The sequence below is a fragment of the Psittacula echo genome (assembly GCF_963264785.1).
Source record: "Psittacula echo genome assembly, chromosome: 3".
NCBI classification, from domain to species: Eukaryota; Metazoa; Chordata; class Aves; order Psittaciformes; family Psittacidae; genus Psittacula; species Psittacula echo.
The window spans coordinates 2,137,180-2,164,099 of NC_137736.1; the positions used below are offsets into that span (position 1 = coordinate 2,137,180).

General features: G+C 42.9%; 2 protein-coding genes across 3 annotated transcripts in view; one reads left to right on the forward strand and one right to left on the reverse strand.

The window, feature by feature from the left end:
• Window positions 1-17,941, forward strand: part of MYH15 (myosin heavy chain 15) — a gene marked incomplete at both ends in the record, with an annotated part of 46,424 nt that extends 28,483 nt beyond the window's left edge. For both annotated transcript variants that reach the window (XM_080613602.1, XM_080613603.1), the window contains 14 exons: window positions 1,190-1,316; window positions 2,403-2,521; window positions 2,993-3,189; window positions 4,196-4,545; window positions 5,202-5,326; window positions 7,618-7,733; window positions 9,365-9,557; window positions 10,256-10,459; window positions 11,484-11,609; window positions 13,063-13,233; window positions 13,738-13,842; window positions 15,007-15,102; window positions 15,618-15,755; window positions 17,924-17,941. In XM_080613602.1, the coding sequence (XP_080469728.1) occupies window positions 1,190-1,316; window positions 2,403-2,521; window positions 2,993-3,189; window positions 4,196-4,545; window positions 5,202-5,326; window positions 7,618-7,733; window positions 9,365-9,557; window positions 10,256-10,459; window positions 11,484-11,609; window positions 13,063-13,233; window positions 13,738-13,842; window positions 15,007-15,102; window positions 15,618-15,755; window positions 17,924-17,941 (2,085 nt within the window). The remainder of the gene's footprint in view (window positions 1-1,189; window positions 1,317-2,402; window positions 2,522-2,992; window positions 3,190-4,195; window positions 4,546-5,201; window positions 5,327-7,617; window positions 7,734-9,364; window positions 9,558-10,255; window positions 10,460-11,483; window positions 11,610-13,062; window positions 13,234-13,737; window positions 13,843-15,006; window positions 15,103-15,617; window positions 15,756-17,923) is intronic.
• A 2,041-nt stretch (window positions 17,942-19,982) lies between these two features.
• HHLA2 (HHLA2 member of B7 family) lies at window positions 19,983-26,642 on the reverse strand (the record flags this gene model as incomplete). Its single annotated transcript, XM_080612677.1, has 6 exons — window positions 19,983-20,090; window positions 20,277-20,371; window positions 22,563-22,853; window positions 24,694-24,954; window positions 25,178-25,498; window positions 26,591-26,642. 6 exons carry the CDS (start codon window positions 26,640-26,642, stop codon window positions 19,983-19,985), a joined length of 1,128 nt encoding a protein of 375 aa, XP_080468803.1.
• Between the last annotated feature and the right edge of the window lie 278 nt (window positions 26,643-26,920).

Sequence of the window (26,920 nt, forward strand, 5' to 3'; positions counted from 1 at the left end):
GCCTTCAGCCTGGCAAAAGCTGGTTCTTTTGCCAAGTTGATTAATCAAATGGTCACTTTGCCAAGCTGTCAAAGAACTCATCCTTAGTACTACCAATCCTATGTGTTCTACTTTGATACAGGACCAGGACCTGGTTTTCACAGTATCACAGTATCACAGTATGCTAGAGATTGGAAGGGACCTCAAAAGATCATCTAGTCCAATCAGGGGAACACCTAGATGAGGTTACACAGGAATGTGTCCAGGCAGGTTTTGAATGTCTCCAGAGAAGGAGACTCCACAACCCCCCTGGGCAGCCTGTTCCAGTGTTCCGTCACCCTCACTGAGAAGAAGTTTCTTCTCAAGTTTAAGTTTTACTCATGAATTCCTTATTGTTAAAGATCATCTTGACCCAAGATGCAGTAACTGTGACTATGAACTGCAGGTGTACAATATAGATTATATCAATCCTGCCTTTGGTTCACAGTTTTGACATGTTGGCGGTGTTCAAGGCCAGGTTGGATGAGGCCTTGGGTGCCATGGTTTAGTGTGGCGTGTCCCTGCCCATGGCAGGGGGGTTGGAACTAGATGATCTTAAGGTCCTTTCCAACCCTAACTATTCTGTGATTCTATGATTCTATGTTAGCAAGGAGTGCAAAGCAAGGCTTGCATGACTACCATGTGTATTTTTACTTCCTATGGCTGAATTCTGGATGTTGTTTGCTGATTAGATAGTCTTGGTAGCTTTCAGAGCATTCTAAAGAGTTCTTTCAGTGCAAGTGGTGAAATTTCAGTATTCTGAGAGTTAGAAAGCTGTAATCAAACTCAATTTATGATAAATAGCAATTAAAGCAGAATCAGTAGAGCAATTTTCCTTGGAGGTGATTTTCCCATCTAGTAATTATGAGGAGGCTATGCCCCAACTTCATAGCCACGTGATTGCTTCTGAAATTCTTGCAGAATCATTTTACGCTGCTGCTTCCATTCAGAACACACTTCAGGGAAAACAAATGGGGAAGGTGGTCTGATGGGGAGTCCCCTGGCCTGGGACTGTAAACACAGGGATCCTATTCCCTGCCCTGCTGCTGTGGTATTTTAGTTTTGCTGTCTGCAAATGACCCAAAACATGGATCCGTTTGGAATGCTGCAGCTTCCAAATGGCTGCCTGGAGGCTACAGCTTTGATTGTCTTTTCTCCTGATTCCCATTAGGCGAACGCAGAGAAACTTTGTCGCACTTACGAAGATCATCTGAATGAGACAAAAACAAAACTGGAGGAAATGACTCGCCTTATGAATGACCTCACTACTCAAAAGACAAAACTCCAGAGTGAGAATGGTACGTGCGCAGCCAGGCCGGGTATTGTTTCCCAGTAATTTACCAGGTGTGCCTCAGCACTGCATTGGTGAGCTGTATTGTGCAACGGCATCTGCTCTGATGATGGCTGGATTAGGATTGATGAATGGAGCAGTAGCTTCGTGTCTTTTGAAACTCATATCTTCAATGTTTTTATCACCTTGGTGAGGAGACCTTGCCTTGGACTGGCTTTTAAAGCAAACCTGTAACTGTATTTACCAGCATACTGTGATACCATCTCCTGAGCTGAAATGGATGTACTGGCTAGGTACCCAGTTTGCAGAACAAGGACATGTGCATTTATTTTGCAATATTAGAGGGAAGGCAAAGGAGTCAGCATACTGCTTCTGTCTTTATGGATACCATCTTCCTCAGTGTGACCTTGGGCATTGCACTCTAGAAGATGCTTACATTCGACCAAAAATGGCACATATCCTCTAAGAGCTTGCTAAGTTTTTAGCCATAGTTCTACTATTTAACCTCTGCATCCTCATCAGACAGCAGTGCTCTGTGTATTTACAAAGACATGTTTTTCATTTCCTGTGTGTGTCCTTGTTAGTTCTACGTACGCCTGTAAAGCTGCAGTTTCCACCTCGCAATGATGCCCTCCATGTGATAAACAAAGTTTTCCTAATGTATCTCTCTGTTCTGTATGCTGGTCATTGTGAGGTTCTCAGGGTGCTTTGCAGCCATCTGAAAAGAAGTCTGTGGAAAAGCATGTAAAGTAATGGAGAAAAGTATAGACAAAACCAGCTACAGCTGCACGTGAAAGTAAGCATCAGCCTAGGCTCATCCATGAGCTGAACTAAAATTAACGAATCAAGGTATTGGCAGCACAAAATAATAACAGCAACAACAAAACTAAACCCAGAAAAAACCCCATAACTCTTAGGAAAATGTCCTGGAGAAGTGTCTGATGGTTACAGCTTCAGAAGAAGCTTCACAAATGGCCAGACACAATCACTGCTAGCTCTTATCCTCAGCAGAATTGGACAGGCAGGACTTTGATTTTGCCTGGGGCTTTGTCATTTCATCATCTTACCTTTTCTTGGGTACATCCTATGGCAGGTGAATTTGTAAGACAACTTGAAGAGAAGGAGTCATTGATAAGTCAGCTGTCCCGGGGAAAAACATCCTTTACGCAACAGATTGAAGAGCTTAAGAGGCAGCTGGAAGAGGAAACCAAGGTAATTCTTTGACTGTGTCCCATTCATTGAATTGAAACGGGGAAAATTGTTCATGTTCATTTGTAGCCTGGATAAAATCTGAAATGAAACATAGGAGTGAGAATGCTTCCTGGTAATTGTACTGACAAATGTTCCTGCCACTGACTGAGGCAAGTCACGAAAGAAGAGCTTGGGAGAATAATCAGCATCCATAATTGTTACATAAATCTTACCCAGTAGGATAGCCAAAATCTCAGATCTTGTATCTTAAAAGTTTGTATGCTTCTTCAAAGATGAAAAATTATCTTCAGTTTTAATAGCTTCCTCAGCATGTCACCAGTTAGGGATGACTCCAAACGCTTCTTACTTCACTTGATCCAGTGTCAAGGCTAGAGGCAAAAAGGCTTAAGCCTCTGTTTGAGCTTCTGGGGCTGTTTGTTTGGGTTTTGCTGTAGGTAACCCTGCAGTGCTGTGACCTTTCTATTCCTGCAGTCCAAAAACGCCCTGGCTCATGCCCTGCAAGCAGCCAGGCATGACTGTGATCTCCTGCGGGAGCAGTATGAGGAGGAGCAAGAAGCCAAGGCAGAGCTGCAGCGGGCCCTCTCCAAGGGAAATGCAGAAGTAGCACAGTGGAGAACAAAGTACGAGACTGATGCCATTCAGAGGACTGAGGAGCTGGAGGATGCCAAGTAAGTGGATTACGTGGGTTTCAATGTGCCCTTGGCTGGCAGGATTGTGCTCTCTATTGTTAGAGTGCTAGCGAAATAGGGCAAAATGGTTGGGAAAATCCCTCTGGCTTATGGATGTCATTTGTGGCTGTCCTTCTTTTCAAACTCTTGAGCAGGTCAGTGTTTCTGCTAAGCCCTTGTCTGGGGTGATGGATGTGGATACTGGGGTTTATTTAAGAACTAACAAGATTAGATTACCCGACTTGGTTATCTTGCACGCTCACTTGCTTTGTGTGGCCCAGTGCTATGTTCCCTTGGTCTTGACTTCCCCTCCCAGCAGGGAGATGATGGCTTCCCTGGAAGGGCAGGGTACAAAGTCATGTTGGCTTGTGCTGTGCAGCCACTCCCAGCTACCACACTCAAGCGTTATTGCACAAGGTCTCTGAGCGTCTCCAGCACCTGGCTCTGTGCGTCTCTGATCTGCAGGGTCTTCCCCAATTCCCACTTTCTCCACTTAGCATCTACATGTTCTTCTTTATGGGCCCTCCTTACTTTCCAGAAGCTTTTCTTGCTGGGACTCCCAGTCCCCTGTTTTCCCAATGTAAATAGTCTATGAACAAAAGCCCAAGGCATGACTGGACTTCTGCCTCATATCTCTTAACTGGAGGAACAGGACACTTTCATTTAGACCAAGTCTGATCCGAATTTACAACCAGACTGTAGTGGTTACAGCAAGCAAGTAGCAACCTGCTGCTTGGGAGTTCAAACTTTCAATTTCAGATATTCAAACACTCACACACATATGCACAAAACTGTATGCCACATGGCAGCACTCATAATTTGAACTGTTTTTTTTGCCTATCACAATCCCTTCTCTCTATAAGCCTAATTTCCCCCTCCCTTCTCCTTACCCCCCAGCTTTCCTTTTCAGAACTGATTTATTGAGATCCTGCTTGGGGTCAGTTTTTTCTGGATACCATGGGAGTGGTGGCACTCGGTCATTTCACTGTCTCTTCCCACCTGGCAGGAAGAAGCTTGCTGCTCGCCTGCAAGAAGCTGAAGAAGCAATCGAGGCAGCCAATGCCAAGTGCTCTTCCCTGGAAAAGACAAAGCACAGGCTGCAGAACGAGCTGGAGGACATGATGATTGACCTGGAGAAGGCCAACTCAGCAGCTGCCTCCCTGGACAAGAAGCAGCGCGGGTTTGACAAGATCATCAATGACTGGAAGCAGAAGTACGAAGAGTCACAGGCTGAGCTGGAGGCTTCCCAGAAGGAGGCCCGTGGCCTCAGCACTGAGCTCTTCAAGCTGAAGAATGCCTACGAGGAGACGCTGGACCATCTGGAGACATTGAAAAGGGAAAACAAGAACCTCCAAGGTAGGCTTCATTCATGTCCCATGTCCAGTGTGAGAGCCACACCGCAGCACAGCTGGAAGGATGCAGGTTTCCCATAGCAACTGTGGGGAAAGGTGTTTATCTCATCCTTGAGACTAGCTTTCCGATATGTTTGGAGGCACTGGCTGATGCTGGCGATGAAGGTTTTAAACATAGTAATTGGTACAGACAGAGAAGAGCAGGCTTCCCTTTGCTCACCTGTCCATGAAGCTCACTGGCAGAGTTGACAGTCTAGAGAGGAACAAGAAAGATGACAGAGGTGCAGGGGATGAAGCCTAGGCAGCTCCCAAAGCAGAGCACAGTGCAGCTGGCCTACAGAACACAGATTAAAACTAAACCACTATAACCACCTCAAAAAGTGTGTACAAGAAAGTCTGCTCCTTTCAGTTGGTCAAGTAAAAGAAGTTGCTGTAACTGAAAGTAAGGCAGCGCTTGTGTACAGACAAGTGTGAGGTGTCCCTGCCCATGGCAAGGGGGTTGGAATTAGATGATCTTAAGGTCCTTTCCAACCCTAACTATTCTATGATTCTAAGCCCTTGAGGTAGCAGCTTGAGGCACAGGTCCTTCCATCCACGCTCTGTGACTTGCAGTGTGTTTGGGACACACTGATGGCTAAATCCACCCTTTCGTCATTTCAGAGGAGATTTCCGATCTGACCAATCAGATCAGTGAAGGAAACAAGAGCCTCCATGAAATAGAAAAAATCAAGAAACAAGTTGAACAAGAAAAGTCAGAAGTTCAGCTGGCTCTGGAAGAAGCAGAGGTAAGGAAAGAAAGCTCAAAGGGAGAGGAAAGGGTGTCTTTCCCTTTTCATCTTCTCAACAACATAGCCAGTGTTTTGACCATAAGCAAAGTGCACCCTCTCTGCAATCAGCTCCTCCAGCCTTGCTAGCCGGTGTTTTCAAGAGGGACTGATGACTTTTGGAGATGTCAGCTCTAAGACCATCACTGGAGGCCCTTTCAAAGGAGGTGCCTTGTAGGTTTTGGGGTTTTGTTGTTGTGTTATGGGTTTTTTTTCCCCTTTCAGGAAGCTGACACATCTTCTGCACACTTCCTGAAAATCCAGTTCTTGCTTACCTCAGCACAGAGTATTTCAGTCTGTCAGGAAACAGGAACTGCTGAGAATTATGGTCTTATACTGTTTTATCAGATATTTTTAGTGTCTAGTTTCCACCAGCAAATTCACTATCTCCTGGTTTTAGAGAAGAAGAAACCAAACCTCCTGATGACTTTAAGTTTTATAAGGTCATAAATGTTGCATTGGATACTGCAGCCTGCTTCAAAAAAAAATGGTAGCAGTCTCAAACCAAATGGAAACAGGCCATTTGGAAAATCTTTGACTCCCAGTAGGAGTTTCATAAAGACTTTCAGCATCTCTGCATTAATTTCTGTCGTGACAAGTATGCACATACCCAAGAGGGATGCCTCATCCCAGTTTCCAGCAAACAAACCACAATACAGGACAAGTCACCTGGCAATCCTGGTCATCCACTGGAAGGGCTCAATTGTCAGCTTTCTGGAAGTCTGGTACATAGCAAAGCTAGGAAGGGGTGTAGGTGTTGCGGGCTAGAAGCAATACAGCACACAGCAAGGGATTTTTAGTGAAGGCTGCATTTATCCGCAATTGTACTCTAAATAATATCTGCTAAAGCAAGCATCACCCAGTGACAGGGATCCATTAATACCTTACATGCTGTGCAACCTCTTTTGTCTGTTACAGGATGCTTTATACTTTGCAGGAATTTCACAGCCAAATAAACAGGTCTCGTGGTCAGAGCAGAGGAAAAAGCTTGCCTTTCTTCCACAGCTCTGAGATGCGGAGAGTGTTTATATACTCTGTCAATATCTTTGTCCAGGAAAGAATACATCAGTTCCTGAGGGATCTAAGTGACACACTTTACTTTCCTGGGCTGTGTGGAATGGCTTCCTAAAGCTCAGTGATATTAGGAACTAACAAAAGTAAAGTGGTGATGTATCTTATTTTAATCGTGACAGAAAGGGTTTAATGCAGATTTTCTCCCTTCCTTGTGAATTGGGGTCCCTGGCAGTCACCACTGGTGACACAGTACTTCTGTGTGCTGTTCCCACTAATACGTTGTGGCTCCTAGGCATGAAGTGTGGGTTTGACTGACCTATAGCTGCTGCATGACGACTGGAGTCGGCAAGGGGTTTGTACAGCTTTGTCTTCAGAAACTCCGATCTGTTGAGGGAATCCTGAGCAATTCTGCCCTTCAGAGAGCACTTCCAAAACAGATGGTGTTCAATTCTGCGCTTTCCTTCCCAGTTTGATGCGAGCAGTAAGGAGACAGAATGCCACTGAGCCCGGTTATGTAAGACCTGGAAGTCAGAGGCTCTGTTATTTCATTATGGGCTATTAGCTTAGTTCTTGACTTCTGTATCTGAGAGTAATGTAGGAACAAAGACATAGGAACAAACCTCTCTTGTTTCATAGACTTGTCCTCACGTTAAGTGGAAAGAGCAGACAGACTCTTTTTGCACTCTGTCACATAGAGCTGATGTCTGTTATTGCTTTCCTCGAAGTCACATTGCCCAATAAGATTGTATAACTGGGAGGCTTTCAACACTTCATGATTTGGAGAGAGCTTTGTGCTCTGGGGGATGTGTGGACCCCTTCACCCTCCCAACTACAATCCTGGTTTAGCTTTTGCTTATCCCTTAGAGGCCCATGAGGGTGCTCGTACAGGGCTGTGGAACAGAGAACGTCTGTTGATATCAAAACCATGCAGGCAGGGCCTAAGGTGGGTTTTGGGTTTGTTCCTGTGAATCATGGCCTCTTTGACGATTTGTCCTCTGAGGAGCTTGCTGCTCAGTTTTCCAACTGCCAAGTTACATTAGAAGGCAAATAAATGCGTTGTTTTGCCATGGAAGTTGTTCATGCCCTTCCCTAGAGAGAGGCAATGAGGAAATAGTGCTGTTGGGAATGGGAAGAAAAGTGTGAAGGGATCATCTTTGCGCAGCGGTTTGTAATTTGAAAACCAAAACCAAACAGAACCCAACTCCTGGTGTGCAAGCTCTTGGTGCTTTCCATTTCAGGGAGCTTTGGAGCATGAAGAAAGTAAAACCCTTCGGTTTCAGCTTGAACTTTCTCAGCTTAAAGCAGAGTTCGAAAGGAAACTGACAGAAAAGGAGGAAGAAATGGAAAATATAAGGTACTGTGCAGGAAACAGCATGGTTTTTAAGGGGAAAGGCTCAAAACACCAGAACTAGTCTCAAGACCCAAGCCATTCAAATGGACCATAGGTAGTTATGCCAGTGCAAGCAGCACTGCCTCAGCGATGCTCAAACCTGTTGTCTGAACACATTCAGTTAATTTATGCAGTTACAGCTACACTGATTGTGGGAGGACGTGAGGAGCTTGCCATTATGTGTACACCCTTTAGGTAAGAAGTGAGAACTGCAGAGCTACAGAAAGTATGAATTATAAAAGGAGAGGAGCTTGTGGGTGAAAGGGATAAACAGGAAAAATGGAAAGCAATTAGATGAGAGGAGGGTGATGTCTTTTGTCTCTCCCCTCCCACCCAGCACAAATGGTAATCTGATTTTCAGCAGTGTATGTGTGCAGTCCTGCAGAAAACTCTGCTTTTGAATTAGGCAGTGTTGCAACACTATCAATCCAAGCAGCCTGTCATTGTAGATAGGTTAAAGGGCATGGAAGGGGGAAGTCCAGGACCCACCTTGGCCAGGGTAAATGCAAGGGTTGATATGTTTTAATTGCTTCAAAACCAAGAATGTTTCATCCCTTTCAGAGGATACTATCCCCATCAGAAGATGCTATCTTCTGATGTCCTGCTGATGTCTGGATTACAGAGGTCTCAGGACAAGCTCTCCTAATAAGTGCTTTTTGCTTCAGTGTCTTTATGAGTTGTTTTGTTGCTAAGCTGTTCAGCAGCCATGCTGTGCTGCTCCCCGGGAGTCTAGGGCACAGTTCAGTATCTCGCTGAAGCAATAAGGCCCTCAAGGTTTTCCTTGTTGACTCTGTAATTTCCCAGAACTCCTACACTTTCAGCACAACTTGGCCAGCAGCGAGATAAATGTTTCCCTGCGTGAGTCATGTTCTGTGCTATGAGTTATCTCTGCTTGTAAGAAGCAAAACTTTTCATTGTAGCACTTGACTGTCATAGAGTCAAGAAAATCAAGCACCTGTCTGTATTTGTTTTGCCAGCTTAAAATTGACACTAAGCTGCCTTTCACAGGGGGACAAGCCTGTTAATTGGATAGGCTTAACCTCTTCCAACTTTGGATATCTGTAACACAGGTTTCTATTCCTGAATTATTCCCCTTATAAGTAACATAAGAAATGGCTTTTTTCCAAAATGCACTTTAAGACACAATAAATTATAGCCTACACATGCCATTTACTATAAAGAACACTAAGAGTAATTAGCTCAGAATGTAGCTGCCTACCTTCACTTTGATTAATTCCCTCCGCTAACGCCTTCATAAAAAGGCTGAGATGTAAAACATGATTCAGTAAATATCCATGCTTCAAGTGCTTCTTGCTATGGTCAAACCTCGACTTGCTTGAGTTTATAAGAGATCTGAGAGAACTCCTTGCTCCCATGTTGCCAGAGGGAACATGGGAGAAGGATGATACAGGTGCTTACAGACCAGGAGCTAGCTGAGGGTGTGAAGCACACTAGCCAGTCAGACAGCAGTGAGGCATTAGAAACCTGTGCTATGTGAGACACTTCCAGAAAGTGCAGTACTGTTGTATGTATGTAGTCCTACATTCCTGCACAGAGAGGAAAATTGCTGCATTTGCCCTTCCTGTCCTTTCCAGGAGAAATCAGCAACGTGCCATAGATTCCCTGCAGTCCACCCTTGATTCCGAAGCCAGGAGCAGAAATGAGGCCATCCGGCTCAAGAAGAAGATGGAAGGGGACCTCAATGAGATGGAAATCCAGCTCAGCCATGCTAACAGGCATGCTGCAGAAGCAACAAAGTCAGCACGTGGCTTGCAGATACAAATAAAGGTACTCTGACAACTACCAGTCCCAAGTACTAAATGGCAAGTGTAGGCCAGGTTTCATCAGCACAGAGCAAACAGCAATGGTGATGGTAATTAAGAGGGAAACTACTCCCAAGGATGTGCAGGGAAAGTCCTTATTGATCATGTCTGGAATAAGGGAATAGGGAAAATAGGATTTCTTCCAAGAGTTGCATACAAGCTGGATGAGATCCAGTTACAAAACCATTGCTGGCTACAGCCTCCTGCAGAGACAGAAAGCTACACCACGAGGAACTGAAAATCTGTGATTTTCTTGTGAGCTTGCAAGTCCTTTAGAAGTGGAGCGCGTCAGTTGGCTGCAGTACAGGGAGTGTGCGTATTCAGCTTTGTTGTTTCCTTCAGCATTTGTAATAGCTTCAAAAAGTGCTTTGCTAAGGCACCTCCTCAGTCATCGCCTCTCCCACACCTAAGCAGCTAGCACTGCCTCGGGCAGAACTGCGAGCTTTGATGGGTTTGAACACACTGGCTTTTTCCCACCTTGCCCCACGTATCACAAACGCTACCCAGCTTACAGTGTGGAGGAAGCCTTTCTCCAACAAAGCAGCACTGAAATTCTAGAGGTGTGCCCTGTGCAACCTCTGCAAGCTGGGGTCCTTCCATATAAGCACAGCGGCTTGCAATGGAAATGCACTGGTAAGAAACCAAACATCTGTTTTGTTATAGGAGCTTCAGGTGCAGCTGGATGACTCGGGACACGTGAATGAAGATCTGAAGGAGCAGCTGGCGGTCTCTGACAGAAGGAACAACCTGCTCCAGTCAGAGCTGGATGAGCTGAGGGCTTTGCTGGACCAGACTGAACGCGCGAGGAAGCTGGCAGAGCATGAACTGTTGGAAGCCACTGAACGTGTGAACCTGCTTCACACTCAGGTTGGCTTTTTTCTGTGCTCACTGGGTTTAAACTGAGCCTTGTCAGTGCATCACTGACACAGTTTGTCTAGGGCTGTCACAGGTCAGACATACCTTGCCTTCCTTCAGGTGAGGCAATGAGGGAGAGGAGGTAAGTCACTCTGTAGATATGCCACCTCCCTCCCTTCAAGGTAGCTGGAATGGATGAATCAGCCAACTGCTTAAAACAGTTTCCAGCAAAAGCAATGGTGGAGGATAACCAGAGTAAACTTTCTTCCTTTCCTTCTCCTATGCTGTAAAACCAGTTTCCTGCTTTAGATAAGCCATGTCTGGGATGCTGAGGCGTTTCTTTGAAGAAGTGACACAGGCGCTGTGTTTGTGCAGTTGTGATTTGGCAATGAGTGACGGCAGAGGCTGGGTTCTAACAACAGTTGTATTGTGCAGGACAAGAAACTACCCCCCCCGCACCCTGCTGTGTCCGAGGGCTTTGTTAAGAGGGGCCTTTGGACTTGGATGGGTAGATCAGGATGGGCACTGCAGTTTTTACAGGGCCATGGAGGGGAATGTCCTGACTGACCAGCATTTTTTGCTACAAAACTAAAGCTTCTCTTCATCATGGTCAGAAAGAAATGAAAATGAGCTACAGGCTGGCGATGTTTTGTAGTGTTTCCTCCAGCCCATTGATGACATGGGGCTTCTGTTTCAATCGCCTCACTGACTAACTGATTATGGATCACTAGTTTCCCAAAAAGAATTGCCTTATTAATTCTTCTATTTCAGCCCATTGCTTATTTATTTTACTTGAACCAAAATCTAAATATTTACAGCTTTGAGAGTATTTTTAACACTTCCTCAGTCTGAAACTACATATGCTCGCCAGCCCTTGCCATGTACCTGGGTTTCCCTTCCCAAATCCTGCTCTCTGTAATCCAGGAGTTGCAAAAATCAGTAAGCCTTGGTGTGCTATGGTATTTAGAGGAGTTACGTCTCTAATCATCACTTTTCCTCCTTTTCCACTGTTCCTTTGGGGAAAACTTAATAAAAGAACACAAGCCTGATCAACCAGAAGAAGAAGCTGGAGGGTGACATCTCCCAGATGCAGAATGAAGTGGAGGAATCGATCCAGGAGTGCAGGAATGCAGAGGAAAAAGCAAAGAAAGCCATCACAGATGTGAGTAGACTGGTTCCTTGCTCACTTCTTTTCAGTCCTGCAATGTCTTAGGACAGCCAAGAAAGTAATTCCCAGGTTGCCATTTCTGTGCTTGCTACAAAACTCGCATCCAAAGCACCCCACAGGTGTCTGGAGGTAACTGATGGAACTACAGAATAAAGCAGACTAGAGCTGCAAAGAGAGGAAGTGCCTTTTCCTGATGTTTAGGTTTTGGGGGGGTTTGGTTTGGTTTAGTTTGGTTTGGTTTGCTGTGTGTGCTTGTTGTTGTTTTGGGTGTTTTTGAGGGAGGTGTTTGGTTGGTTGATTGGTTTTTATTTTCCCAGGAATGCAGTTTCCACTGATCCTCAAAGTCTCAGGGTCTTTGACTCAGGTAAATCATACACCCGGATGCGCTAAATCAGTTCAGTCTGGACTAGCGCTGGTGTACACAGAATCTGATGCAAGAAACAAAACTACTAAATCCCAAAGAGGTTATCTTAGGACTGGGTGTCTATTGGAAAAACATGAGGAGGAAAGACAGTGCATTCTTCCTCTAGGGAAGATACAATTTGGGCAGGTACACTTTCATTTCCCAGAGGCCTAGAGAAATCCATGCCCTCAGAGTTCAGCTGATGTGTCACATCATACCAACAGATAAAATGAAAGCTAAAACTGGACGTTTCTGTGAGTTATGTGTCTGGAATGCCTGGACAAAGCTATTCCTGTACCGTGGTCTTAATTGCTTGTCAGCTGATGGCAATTATTACCACCTGGCAGAGAAGATGCTGATGGTCATTGATTCAGTTCCAGCTGGGATTGCAATGACTGCTGTCTTCTGATGACTGCTCAGTGATGGGTACAAATCTGTAAATGGCTCTTGGTGGCAGGCACAAACATCAAAGCAGGAATGAGCTAATAGGCACCCTTGTTACCTGTCCTACAGAATGGCCAGGTACTATGCAAGATGTTGACACCGAGCTTTCTATCCCAGCACAGGCTGCAGAAACTGCATTCTTGTTACAGCTGCTCAGGCAGCTCTCATCTGTGGCTGTGCAGGGGAAGCTGTCTGCCAGTTAGTTTAAGCTATTACCTTTCAAGAGCTCCAAGCACCAAGATTAGATTTTGAGTAAGTTCTAGGAAAAACGTCTGCTGTGAATGGCACAAGCTTACTTGTAGCATTATAAATAAAATGTGATATAGCACACATAGCAAAAGAAACAAAGAAAAAGAAAGGGAGGCGGTAATCTTAAATCACAGCATTCTAATGCTGGAAAACATGAGGTAAAAAAGGCCTCAAGGCTGTCCATGCATTTTCTCCGTCCAAGCAAGATATACACACACCAGATACACTGTGGAGCTTTGGGTACAGTGAATGATCCAAACAGGAATAATCAAAGACGGATCTTCCATCATTTCTTCTGAGGCATAATCCAAGAGCATAAGAAAGCTGCTGTAAAACGTGGTTGTTTTTCAGGCAGCAATGATGGCTGAGGAGCTTAAAAAGGAGCAGGATACTAGTGCTCACTTAGAGAGAATGAAGAAGAACATGGAGCAAACCATTAAAGACCTCCAGAAGCGACTGGATGAAGCAGAACAAATAGCCCTGAAAGGTGGCAAGAAGCAGATCCAGAAACTGGAATCCAGGGTAAGTTTGTGATCCCACATCGGATCACCTTCTCCTGCTTACAGACTTGGGACCGGTTAGGTACCCTGGGGCAGCCTGATAAGTTCATAGAGGCCAAGCAGGGATACTATGAATGGTTGCCCGTGTCACGAAATTCAGGTGAGCAGTTCTTGAAGGCATGCTTCCCCTTCCTCATCCAGCTACATTAAGCTGTTGTAGCACAGCAGATGACCAAGCCCTTGATTAAAAACAACACCACCACCAAAAAATCCCAGCATCAACAGCAAAAGCCTCTCCAATGCTTGCTTCATTTAAATTACTTTGGCCTTCACAAAGTCCACTCCTTTGACTGCTGATGCAGCTTAAATGCATTTATAAAAGCAGAATGGAAGGACATTTTGATCTGTTACAGAAATTTGACTCTGTGAAGATGCTCAGAAAATGAGCATTTCTTGAACTGTGACCCAAATTATCTGCTCCTTTATGCGTATATAGCAAAATGGCAAGGGGTTTCCGTTTTTGCAGGTTCGTGAGCTGGAGAATGAACTTGAGACTGAACTCCGTCGCAATTCGGATGCCCAAAAGGGAGCCCGCAAGTTTGAGAGACGCATCAAAGAGCTGACTTACCAGGTATGCTGGGAGCTGTAGTAACCACTGGGACACTGGAAAGAAATGTGGTCTCCCAGACAGTGTCTAAAGTTGCCTCACTGTTTCAGTGAAGGATGAAGGAGAGCATTACCCAGAGCTTTCTGATTGTAGGAAGCTTTAGGGGTAGGAGAAACATCTCCCTAGGGCTACCATCATCTTGCCTGATTTATTCCTAATTCATTCATAATTCCTGATTCATTCATAGCTGATGTTAGGAAGCCTCTATTGCTGGGATTTGGACAGTTTTAGCACAGTATTAATATGGAGCAGGCTTAGATGACTATTATTTTCACTGTGAGTGAACAAAGAGCCCAGCTGTCTTTCAGCTGTGCTGATGTTGCTAAAAAGAGCCAGAAGGATTCAGTTGACTCTAATGCATCCCTCAGTGTAGGGTTGCCCAGTCCCAGGGCTGTCACCTATGGCTGAGCAGCTAGGTCTAGTCTCCAGCCTCCTGCAGGTTTGCCAACAGCTGCTGTTGCTGCTTGCCTTTCAGAAAAGGTCTTCAGCACAGAGCACTGATCCTTTTGCTTTCAACAGCATTCTGAAGAAGATAATCTCATCCATCTGCTGTAGATTATTTAGCCTCCTTACTGTTGTTTGACTATTGTATGCGGAGGCTGACAGTTGTTCTCTTGGAATACAGTGCACGGGCAGAATTAGCTAGTCCTTCTGCTTATGGAGTGTGACAGCTTAAACCTGTCTCCTTTTACCAGAAATGCCTCCAAAACAGACTTTAAAATATGCAAATGACTCATTTTTAGGCCTGCCCTTAAGTCTGTTTCACTAAATAATGACTTGCTTTATAGTGACAAGAGTGCTTCTCACTCCTGAGTGAGGAACACTGTGCTTATGTACGTGTATACCTCTGAAAGAGCACACACGTATATACCTGTATTTATGTATGTCTATATTTACAAACGTATAAATTGAGAGGGTACTGTCTTTTAGTCCTCAGCCTTACAGATGTCTTCGATCATCCTATAGAAATTTTTCTCTCACCTATACATAGGGTGATCAAACAATACGGCTTGGTAGTATTTTGAACTAAACACTTCTAGAACAGTATGTATAGCACCCATACCTACTGCACTGTGGGAGATGCTTTAGGCCTCTTTACACTATCAACCCAATGGTGTTTTGATACAGTCCGAAGAAGATAAGAAGAATCTGGCCAGGATGCAGGATCTGATTGACAAGCTCCAATTAAAAGTGAAGAGCTACAAGCACCAAGCAGAGGAAGCTGTAAGTAACTATTTGGGCCTTTTTATCTGTGAGAAATCTGTTGTTCTCAATCCACAATCTTCAATGCATAGAAGCTTTGAGTACAGATACACTTCTTGTGAGTGTATTAATATTTGTATTTATATCTATATAAACCCTGTCTGTACAAATGTATTTATAATATATGTAAAATAAAATATAGAGCATGTGTGCGGATTATATTTAAGAAAAGGTATTCAATTTTATTTTAAAATTGCAGTATAATTTGCAAGGGGATTGGGGAAAGGGAGAGAACAGGAAAGACTTTTTGCTCCTAGTTCCTCAGAAGCGATGTTGAGAGCCTTCCAGTTCACTTACCATGGAGAGTGCCATTGGAAACATCAACTCTGTAAAACAACAATCTCAGCTCTCCAGGAGGCAAATGGTTCCCATAAGGCTGTTACCTAGTCACACTGAGCACTTCTCATGCACTTGAAATGAAAAGCTTTGTTTCACAAGGACAGGAGGAAATCAGCTGCACTGTTTTCTCTCACCAGGAAGCTCAAGCCAATCTGTACCTTTCGAAGTACAGAAAACAGCAACATGACCTGGATGATGCTGAAGAAAGGGCTGAAATAGCTGAATCTCAAGTTAATAAGCTGAGGAGCAAGTCGAGAGATATTGGCATGAAAAAGGTATGATTATACTCTGTGGGTAAATGTGACTGTTTAACACACAACAGTGGATGGTATGTATGCAGGAATATCTGTTACATGTAGCATGGACTAGAATTAATTGTTTACTACGTTTTTTAGTGTCAGTCTACCTGTTATTTTAACATTAAGGTAAGCCTAACATTTAGGACAGCAACCTGATGCTTAGGCAAAATGCCCTCTGCCCTCTTGATGTTGTCATTTAACCTCTGTGTTCAGCAACCAGAAGTTTTAAGAACTGGTGATTTTGGTTTGGTTTGGGTGGTTTTCTCTTCTTTCTTCCTTTCTTTTTTCCCAAGGGATATTAAAAAGCTCCATCTCTTTCTCTCTCCGATGATGTGGATTTCTATGTATGTAATACAGCTTGGGGATTACTGTACTAGCAGATTGCCAGATATTTTAACACTGCTCTTTCACTGAACTTGTATTGATTTGAAGAGCTGGATGAGAAGAAAATATTAGTGATTAGTCACTTAGGTGCTGGGAAACCATTAGTACTTAGAAATGCTTTTGTGGTGTTTCGCACTTGAGCAGAATGGTAGTAGAAAAGTATTGATGAAACTGAAAGGTGCCTAAGAACTTGGTCTGGAACTGAAAGCAAACCCTTGCTTATCTGTGCTTGCCTTGTGGGAATGATATGAAGTGAAGCTGGGTCAGTGCTTTATCTATTTCATTTGCAAATGAAGTAACCTGCCATGCTTAACGTCTTAAGTTTTATGGGGTTGACAGTTCCTGAGTCAAGAAAGAGGGGAAAAAACACCTTTTTGTATAATTTTTGTATTTTTATCCCACTTGATCCCAGCACCTTCCTCCTCTCTTCTGTACCCACTATTCTGTGGGAGGAACGGTCCAATTTCTGCTTTCATATTGGACTAATAAAGTCGTCTTTGACTGATTTAAATGATTGTAGCTCCGCTGACTAGAGCAGAGTTACATTAAAACTGCGTGAAGATCTGACCTCTCACACATTCATGCATGATGAAAGCAGGGCTGTCGTTGAAGCTCAAAAAGAAGGTCCACAGCTTTTAAGAGTAAAGGATTCCCACATATTTTTCTTTATGTTATTCCATATAAATAATATGGATACTGGAATAGTTGAACCATGAGAGTAATCCATTTTGTCTAGCACTGTGTGCTGTTTAACACTGAGTACTTCATGGAATCATGGAATGGTTTGCATTGTAAGGGACCTTCAAAGGTCATCTGGTCTAACCCCCCTGCAATGAGCAGGGACATCTTCAATTAGATCAGGTTGCTCAGAACCACATCCAGCCTGCCTGGAATGTCTCCAGGGATGGTGCATCCACCACCTCTCTGGGCAACCTGGGCCAGTGTTTTACCTCCCTCATTGTAAAAACTTTCTTCCTCGCATCCAGCCTGAATCTCCCCTCTTTTAGTTGGGTAAAAGGGTAAATCCTTGTCCTATTGCAACAAGCCCTGCTAAGAAGTCTCTTCTCATCTTTCTTACAGGCCCCCTTAAGAACTAAAAGGCCACAATAAAGTCTCCCCAGAGCCTTCTCTTCTAGTACCCTCTTTCTGCCCCAAATATGCAGAAGCTGTAGAACAGTTTTTATTGCCTGTATTTATTAGTCAGATGCTAGTTTGTCAACACCAATCCCAGCTCTGGCTTAGAGTATTTTACTGTCAAAAGGTGAGCTCCATGGTACACATAGAGGTGTCATCTCCACAAGAAGGGACAGTAATGGGAGTAGCTGCCAGGAAACATGTTCAGGTAGCGAGTGCTGTCCCAAAAGTCATAACGCATCTCCATTGGGGAGAGAAAGGTGCTGGAGAGACTGCTTTAATTCTCTGGCATTAGAAATACCTTGTCTACTGCCACTAGAGCCCATGTTCCTGGAAACGCTGGGAAGTGTGAGGGATTCAGAACAAACACCACCATCTATTGAAACAGAGTTGTATAGAAGTATCTGCTGTCAAAGGGATGTATGCTCTAGCATGAGGACAAGAAACCAGTACTATCAGCTGAAGCAAGATGGCAAAGGTTGGCTCGATTGGTGCCACTTTATTTCAGATACAAACTCAGAAGAATTACTGAAGAGAAGTTTTTGTCATTTATTTGCGATCTTACTCTAACACCCCCTCAATGCTTCCATTTTTAACCGTTGGATGCTATCTCAATTTCATTTCAGGTTCATGAAGAGGAGTAAATACAGTCCAAGCTGACAGATATGAGAAGATGCTCGATATAATCGGGCACAACTGAAAACAGATGTAGAGATAAATAAGCACTTACAGAAATAAACATCAAGTGAAAATCCAAAGAGGCCGTATAGTATATTCCATTCACTTATTTATATTTCTATTTTGCCAAGCCTCAGGGATCAATAAAAGATTACATCTTGCCAACAGCCCTCTTCATTATGTTGGAACAAATACTAATTGGCAGATCTCTGACAAAATCAAAACCAAGGGCAAATCCAGTCATGCTTCACAGCACTTATGTATTTCACATGCAGATTGTTAAAGCAGCACAGATTAAAACTGTGCAGGGCGAAGCATCAAACCTGGCATAACCCAGCTTCCATCTGTCCTGCCAGTCGCAGTCTGTATGAGTTTGGTAGGAGAGCAGAAAGTCAGCTTTTGCCTATGAACAGTTCAGAAGCTTCCACAACTCCCAAAGCACTTTTGTTCGCCAGCTGCAGGAGAGATAGGAGATGCTGTGGAGAGACATATCCCATCAGGACTGCCTGTGACTCAGGAGCAGGGTGTTCTCTTAGATCTTTTCCACTTTTGAACAGGTATGTTGTCTCTGCTTGAAATTAAAATACTTATTGAAGTGCAAAACAGGAAGCCCTCTCCTTCCCTCGTACGGGGTGGGGGGGGAAGAAAACCCCCCCAAACTGATTATTTTTCTGTGGAAAGTTCTTCTTAGGATACCCAAGTTCTCATTTTCCACGCTGACTCCTCACATTCAAGTGTCAATTGGCTTACGTTCATTTCTTCTTTCTACCGGTTCAATTGTTTGTTACTGTTGCTCAGATAATCACATTTCCACGTGGCTTTTGGAGCAACAGGGAAGGTGAAGGAACTCTTTGTTCTTTTCAGCAGCAATCTCAGCAGCATTTGTGTGTGCAGAGAGGGGTTTTCTCCCAGTATGTCAAGGTGCTCATAAGACTCCTCTTCTTTTGCGTTTCTAGTAAAATAACAAATGCTTGTAAGAACTACTCATGTGTAAAATGAATCCCATAGTGGGAACAGAACAAGACACACTCACTATACAGTCAGTACTTTCCATTTTAACATTAGCTGAGTAAAACAAACATCCAGGTAACAGTGCACAAACATCCCTGTTTCTTCCGTGTAGTCCTCCATCAATGTAACTGGAGCTGAGTTAATCTGTTAACTGTTCTGTTTCCTCTGATTGTGATGTGTTAAAGGTCTCAACAGGTCCCAAGATACATGAATCTTGCTTAAATTCTTTAAACAGCTGCATCTCGAAAGTATGTTACCATCTCTAAAGCAAGTTAGCATTAAAACTGACTAATAAGAAGCATGCAAGTGAATCTGTAAGTGAGAGAAAAATGAGAAAAGGCTGAGACCTAATAATTTTAGAGTTGTCTTTCTGGTGTTCTTATTGACCCTTACGATGGTAACCATCATAAAACATCTCCTGAAGCTTAACAAATTCAGGCTGTGCCAAAATCTTCAGGCCCAGGGTGTATCTCTCCATGGATAGGGCTATATTGTCAGACATAGAAAGATGCATCCTAAGGACTAAGAGCTAAGCTCATTTTTTAAGGATGCTCACCACAAATGCAGGAGACAGAATATAAGACAGAGCCAGCCTATTACAAAAGCACAAGAATAAAACACATCCACTTGAAGATGCTGTACTCCAGTAAATTGAAGAGCTGCAAACAGTATTGAGATCAGAGACTATATGGTTGTAGCAGTCTCCTTAGTTATATTAGTATATATTATATATAATTTTATATATTAGTATATATTATATATAAATCAGTATAACTTTTCACGTTGAAGTTTTGGTGAGCTCTGCCATCAGATATAATTGACATAGTAATTTGGGCCCTAATGAAGACTAGCGATGTGCATTGCCTGGGCACTTTCTGATTTGATTTGAAGGATTTTGTTTGGCTTATTTGGGGTTTCTTTTTGTTTGATTAAAAGAAAATGAACCAGTTTGGTTGTTTTTAAAGCGAGTTATCAGAAAGTACTTGTGAAGGGCAATCAATTTTTAAGTCTATACAGAGCACAGGAGAGCACCTGGTCAAAGGAAGGGCACATTAACATTGTTATAACCAACGTACTATTGCATTCAGGACCAAATTGGACATTCTGGACACAGAAAATAACAAGAATGAGGACAATTTATTTATGCTGAGACTCACAGTTCTACATTTTGATTCTTTCTTGTATGCTTTATCCCAGGAAAATCAAACTTACGTTTTAATCCAACATTCAAGGTTTGTATTTAAGCTTAACAGTACCTCTAAAACTTAATCCCCTAGTGATTGCCCATACCTTGCGCAGGAAGCAGACAAAGCCAATGATTACTGCCAGCAGCACCACTCCAACAGTGACTCCTGTGACAACGTCCCAGGTATTACCTGAATTTTCTTTAAAAATACAAATTCCATCAGTTTAAAGTGCTTGATATTGCAAATTAATGTCCACTATGGTTCAGTCAGTATATCAAAGCTATGATTTTTCTCTTATTTATAGTCTAAAAGCTATGATTTAGGGAGAATGTCTCAGTTTCTTTTGAATATTACTAATAACAACAATGCTTGTTACTTGACCCATACTGTAAAGTGATACTTTCATTACATAAGTGTAAATAGCTGAAAGCAGATCATTTTACTTAACTGTGCTGATACACAATTCCACGTGTGCTCATGTAATATCATTTGACGATTTCTTAATACAAGTCGCATTTAAAACAATCAAGCGCCCAGTATGGTAGGCACTGCCTCTAGGTACAGTGCTCAGTACCATTAACGGTACTGCTGATTTCCAGTAGAACAACTCAGTGTTACCCAGCCTGGACCATAGATTTCCTAACTTCTGTTGTGAACGTTTTGCAATTTTCAACTAAAACGTTTTCTAACTCCATGATGCAACCATGCAATTCAGGCAGGCACAAGAAGCAGCAGATCCCGAGGTGAGTGGTAGCAATGAATTCCATGGGAGATAAGAGCCTGTCTAGCAGGCACTTCTGCACGGCACCAAGCATCTCATTACTCCCATCAATTTCAACACGAGAACACTTAGACCAGGAGGACTCATTCCTTAAGTACAGTTCTTTCACTTCAAGCTTCCTTTCCACTGTTGCATCTCATTCAAAGAATGTGAAAAATTCTACATGCCTCTGGAAATTCCCTATGAATGTCTGGCAAACAGTTACAATACCATCACCCCCAAACCAGAACATTTAATTTAGTCATTGCCTTTAGCTTGGCTCTGTCCCCACATGCAGGCCTATGTTAGCATCTTGTCAATGCCTTTGGTAGAGCAGCTTTAAGCTGCAACCTTTCTTTACACAGATCCGAAATGACCGCAAGTCCATCTCAGTTTTCCCCTTAAAAGTCTCCTTTTTCAATGGCACTTGGAAATCTTTCTGGTGGTTGAGCAACTGCTGTGCTATGACCATTGTCCAACATACTGATCTAGCTCGTTCGCGTATGCCTACTGTCCCTGTCTGCTTGTCTGCTTTCAGGCTGCGCTGCCACAAAGGTAATAATCCTTCTGGTGTCTTCTCTGTTCTGCATTTCTGGCCCATGAGTCGGAAAATTCTGTGAGTGGAACAGTAATTTAGCCACTAAAGAGGGTATTGGTATCACCTATGGCTACTGCAAGATACAGCTGCAGAGAGCAGCAAGAGAAAGGCATTTGTAGAGGATGATCTGATCATATTTGGACTGTACATGTAAACGTACATGAACTTGAGCATCAGTTAAGTGTGTAACTCCTTGGAGGTGTTCGATGCTTTCCACTTCAGAAGCACAATGCTAGGTTTACAGGACAAAGAAGATCATGCTGTAATTCAAGGTGCAAGAAAGTGTGTTTGTCCGACTTAACTGTTTTCTTTAACTCCCCTCCTCTAGCTTGCATATAGCTACTGCCACTTAAAACACACCTGACATCAAGTTTTCAGTCTGTAACTAAGCTATAATAGGGGAGGAGGAAGGAAATAAAGAATATGCAGTTCTTATCACCTATTCTAGCCCTTTTCCTGCTATGTTGCCTCTATTTTTCAGGCACTACTGGCTTGCTTCAGGTTCTCTTTAGTTCCCAGTCTTTTAGGTGACGGTAATTGCATAAAACGCAGGTGTAAGAAAACACCTGCTGTGTAGAATTAAAGCTCTGAAAATAACAACTGTGTGTTCTCCTCAACAAAGTTTCTTCTGCAGGCAAATTTATACCACACTTTGGCTTCCCTTCACCTCCCTGTCACCTTTAAAGGCCATATTTGCTATCAGCAAAGCATCTAAGACATGATTCTGAGAGTTTCCCTGTGCCCCCAGCTCTGAGGGCCGTTGGTGCTAACTGATGGCAGCCACTGATTGTGAGACCCTTGCCATAGCAAGCTGCTGATTGAAAACAAGAAACTTCAGGTCTTTAAATAAATCCATCTTGGGTAACATTTCTTTTTCCATGGGACAACAATAATAAAACCTCTCTTCTACACCCCTGTACTAACTACTCAAGATGCTTTTTCTTGCTCTGTTACACATTTCTGACTGTCGCTTTGGCTCTGCGTTCCCCTCGCCAGTGCCCATCTCCAAACTGGAAAGAGTGGCAACTTACCAACTTCCAAAGTTCTCACAGTAAGTGTCGTGTAGCGAGGCGTTGAAACATTGCACAGATACTCTCCACTGTCGCTGGCAGTAAGATCATCCAAGATCAGTGAAAAATCACTTTGGTTAACCTGGACTCGAGGTTGGTAAGAGTGAGATGTGCCATTGTAGGAGGCCAGGAGTGAAATCACTGCATTTCTGTGCAGTGTCCAGACAACACTGAGACCTTCACTGATAGCAGTCTCATTGCTATATCCACAAGGAATTGCAATGCTACTTCCTTCCACATTAGACAGCTGGTCTGAAACAGATAATTGAAGAACTCTCTGCAACTTCTTTGGAAAGCACTGGGAAGGTTATCTAGACATTTTCTGACTCTTTTCTGGAGTCTGATACAACTATAGACAAACGTAAAAGCATATGTTACTATTTTGATATATTCAAGTATCACAGTATGTTTCCAGAAGCATCTGAAGATGTTAAAAGCAAACCTATCTTGCATCAAAAAGTATCCAATTTGTATCCAATACCAATAAATAATATAATCTAATGTCAAAAATATCTAATTTGGCATCATATACCCAATTACGGTCTTGTCATTTGCCTGTTTCTCCTCTAATTAGGCGGCTCAAAAAAGAAAGTGATTCAGCCTAGTCTAAGTTACAAGTGAAGCAGCATGAAATTCCACATGTTGGGAGCAGAGACAAAATGCAACCTTCACATTTGAAGCACAAAGGATAAAACTGTTACAAAGTAACTGAATTAAAAGAATAAAAGTTTGTATTTAGTTAGAAACGTTTTTCAGCTCTGGCAAACTTAGGTACTTTACATGTGTGAAACACAATTAATGCACAGCTTTAAAGAAAGAAAGGAAGAGGAAGGAAAGAGCAGGTTAAGTGCAACTAATAGCTAATATATGAAAAACCAGTGTAAGACAAATTAATATCAGAGCACAACCACCGATGTGACAGCAGGGATTTGCTGCAAAGGAAGCAAAACCAGAGGAAACTGTGGAGGGTGGCAGTCTGCTGCAGAAGGAACTAATGTGTTATTCTGACACTTGCTTTCGGTGTGTGGGGCTGAATGAGCAGAGCTGCAGGAGTGAAACCCATGAGGACAAAACAAAACTGTACCCCACTGTGCTATTATATAAGGAAAAGGAAAGCAGTATGCTTTCAAAATGCTCTAATGGGAGGATAGATGGATGCAGGGAAATTCAAACAAAGGTGTCATGAAATACCCCTTTTTCTCTTGTGGATCAGAAGGACAGATTAACAAAATAGACAGTTACAGTGCTCTTGTGACTTACTATAATACCATACTTGAAACCTTCCATATTGTAAGCTGTTCTATGTAAACTAAAAACTGCGCTCGTGTTCTGAAGTATATGCAGTGGATTAGGAACTGAAAGTGTCTGGGTACACTTTAAGGGGAAATCAGGGCAATGGAAGCAGCCATGCACATCTCACAAGGGAATTGCTCTTGATCCAATGAAAAAAGTATTCCCTAAGAAACAGGAGAGCTTGAAAAGTACCAGTTATTTACTTGAACTGAATTTCCAATGAAATTCAGGAGGAGGATAAAATGGTGAGTTAAAATTTCATAGTCCTTTTTTCCTTAACTAACAAAATGAGCTGATGTTTGCTCAGCTGTGAACAGTGCTTGCTGCTCTCCACTCCCATGCATCCCCAGCACTCAACCTGGGCACCTAAGGATGCACTTCAAGGGAAGTACAATGAAAGGATCAAACAGGACTAAGCAAAAGATGGGAAATGGACTGAATAGAGAGCATATGCATCTAGAGCAGCAGGCAAACTTTCATCTCCCTCATATAATCCACAGGATCACTGAGGTTTCCATATATTTTATCTGAAGTTCAATTACTAGGCACCTTTTCAAATGTGAAACCAGTAAGGAAGAAATGTTCAGAATAAAGCTAACTACAGAAGCGTGAGCTACCCTCTCTGAGCCCTACTTCTTGGATGCATGCTGTCTTGTAATTCCAACTGATGAGTGTCAAAAAGGAAGGTGCATCCTTTTGCATCATCCCATATGCCCCACTGCAGAAATACTGTATTCAATTTGGGTCTGAAACCAGTTGTGACATTCAGCAATGGTGCAGGAAGAGACTACATTCCTACCTTGCATCTTCCATTCAGCAGCCCACTCGTCATCAGGCAGAAGGATATAACAATAATAAGGATCCACTGTGTTTACAATGTTCTGGTCACTTCTAAGAGAATAGAGAACTCCATCCCTGGTTTCTTTCTGACCTGTTTCTTGGATGGATTTGTTGCCTCGTACCCAAGATATACGTGGTGCTGAATAAGCGAGAAAGGCATAGCACTTCAGCATCCTTTCTTTGTTTGTCTTTTGGTATTCCAATGCATAGTAAGAGGGTACTATAGATAGAAAAAAAGAAAAGAAATCAATCCTACTACTTTCAAAATCCTTTTTAACTTGAAGTGACTCGTCTTTTGAAATAACATTAGGGAGAATACATGTAACTGAGAACAAAATTTAAGCTGTGTTTGAATTCAGAAGAAAGCATAGCACACAAGAAATTCTGCCGGTATAATCCCATTTCCACTGGCACGATCCAACCACTTTTGATGTCTCACTGACCTTTTACGCGCAGCGTGACTTCCACTTCTGTTTTAGTTTGCTGGGTTCCCACATAGCAACTATAAGAGCCCTCATCAGTCAAGGTCAGGTTGCTGAGTTTCAAGGAGGCATTTCCACTAGGAATGTTCTCATGGAAAAGGTGTGTTCTGTGTCTGTAATCCGGGTTTTGACTTTCCAGCTGATCCCTCTCGTAGTAGTAGCTGTGCACGTATTTGTCCCCTTTCTTCCAGTAAATTACTTCATCACTCCCAGGTGGGAAAAGACAGGGGAGAATGCAGTCCTTGGAAAACAGTCCTGTTACTGTTTCCTGTTCTGCAAAACCTAAAGCCCGTAATTACAAATGAGTAAGTTAAATCTAGTCTACAAACATATTTCTGCCTCTCTTTATCCCTGACAAAACACTGTGGCAGGCAGCACATTCCTACCAAGCATACCAACAGCTCAGCTCTTCTGCCATGTGAGTCTCTGGGACAGCAAGGGTCTTCATTCAGTTTAACCAATACTATAATACAGAGCTGTGGTCTTTGAATTTCTCATCAGTTTAAGTAGATATTCTGAGTAAGCACCTACGTATTTAAATCAGCACACCACTACCTTAGCACCTCAGCTTTCCAAAAGCACCACCTTGACCCTCAAAACCTTTTGAGCTGCAGCTTGCTACTCGCTCAGCTGTTCATAGTGCGTGTTGCAATGACCCAGGTTACCAATAACCCTCACATAGTGTCAAGCTACTGTACCATCACAGGAAAAAAGAACACCATGGTTCAACTGACAGGAAGGACAGAACTTCTTGAAACAGCTTCAGCACCACAAATGAAGCTCAGGGAAGCTGCTCAAGGAGCTCTATGCCAGCCCCTGGAGTTAACTCAGGTGTGAATTCCCCCAAACTATTTCACATAAATGGTAGCATCTGATAACATTTAATTTAGGCCTTACTGGCATAAAAGAACGATTTGAAATGAATCTTTTAAAAACCCTGACTGTATTAACACAGCATTGGCATATGGACCTTCTTGGCCAAAGCCAGACAACCTGTTAGGCTGGTAATGAGTGTCCGGCTGCTTCTTGGCCGTTTTGATGCCCTCTCGAGCTCATTTTGCAGGGCAATCTGGATGCCTTCTCAGTCTTCTCAGTGCAAAGTCAAGCAACGTACTTCAAACCATTTTCAGTGCAGACTGACAGCTACCGTCTGCTGAGCACTGACACAGTGTACTCCACCAGCTAGAAACATCGTCAGGTAACAGCGTGGGTGCTCGATGGCCACGTGCAGTTGTCTTTTGCTTCAGAAGTTTTTTACATTACCCCAGGTTGGTTTTTTACCATTAAGAATCAGTGTCTAATTAATTCCCTCTTAGTTAAAAAAATGAGCAAGAGTCTCTCTTGTTTTCCATAAACAACAGAGGTAAAACCTACCCCAAATTTGAAATAAATATATAAGAAGAGATTGTATTTTCTGTCCCTTCATGTCTTCTGTGGTTCACAGTAGACTCACGTCAGACTGACAGCATGAAATGAGGGGAGAAAACCTGTTTAAACACAAACAAAAGATGTACTCTCATTATATAATTCCCTTTGTACACTTAATTAAGGACTGTAGTTCCTTTGCATCATGATTTTTGTTTGCAACAGTCTTGGCCCAGATTTTTGGCCTTAAGATCATTATGTAATACTACACACAGCATAATGGTTGAGGCCTCTTCTTAACATATAATCCCTTGCTGATCATTTTTAATAAATAGAAAG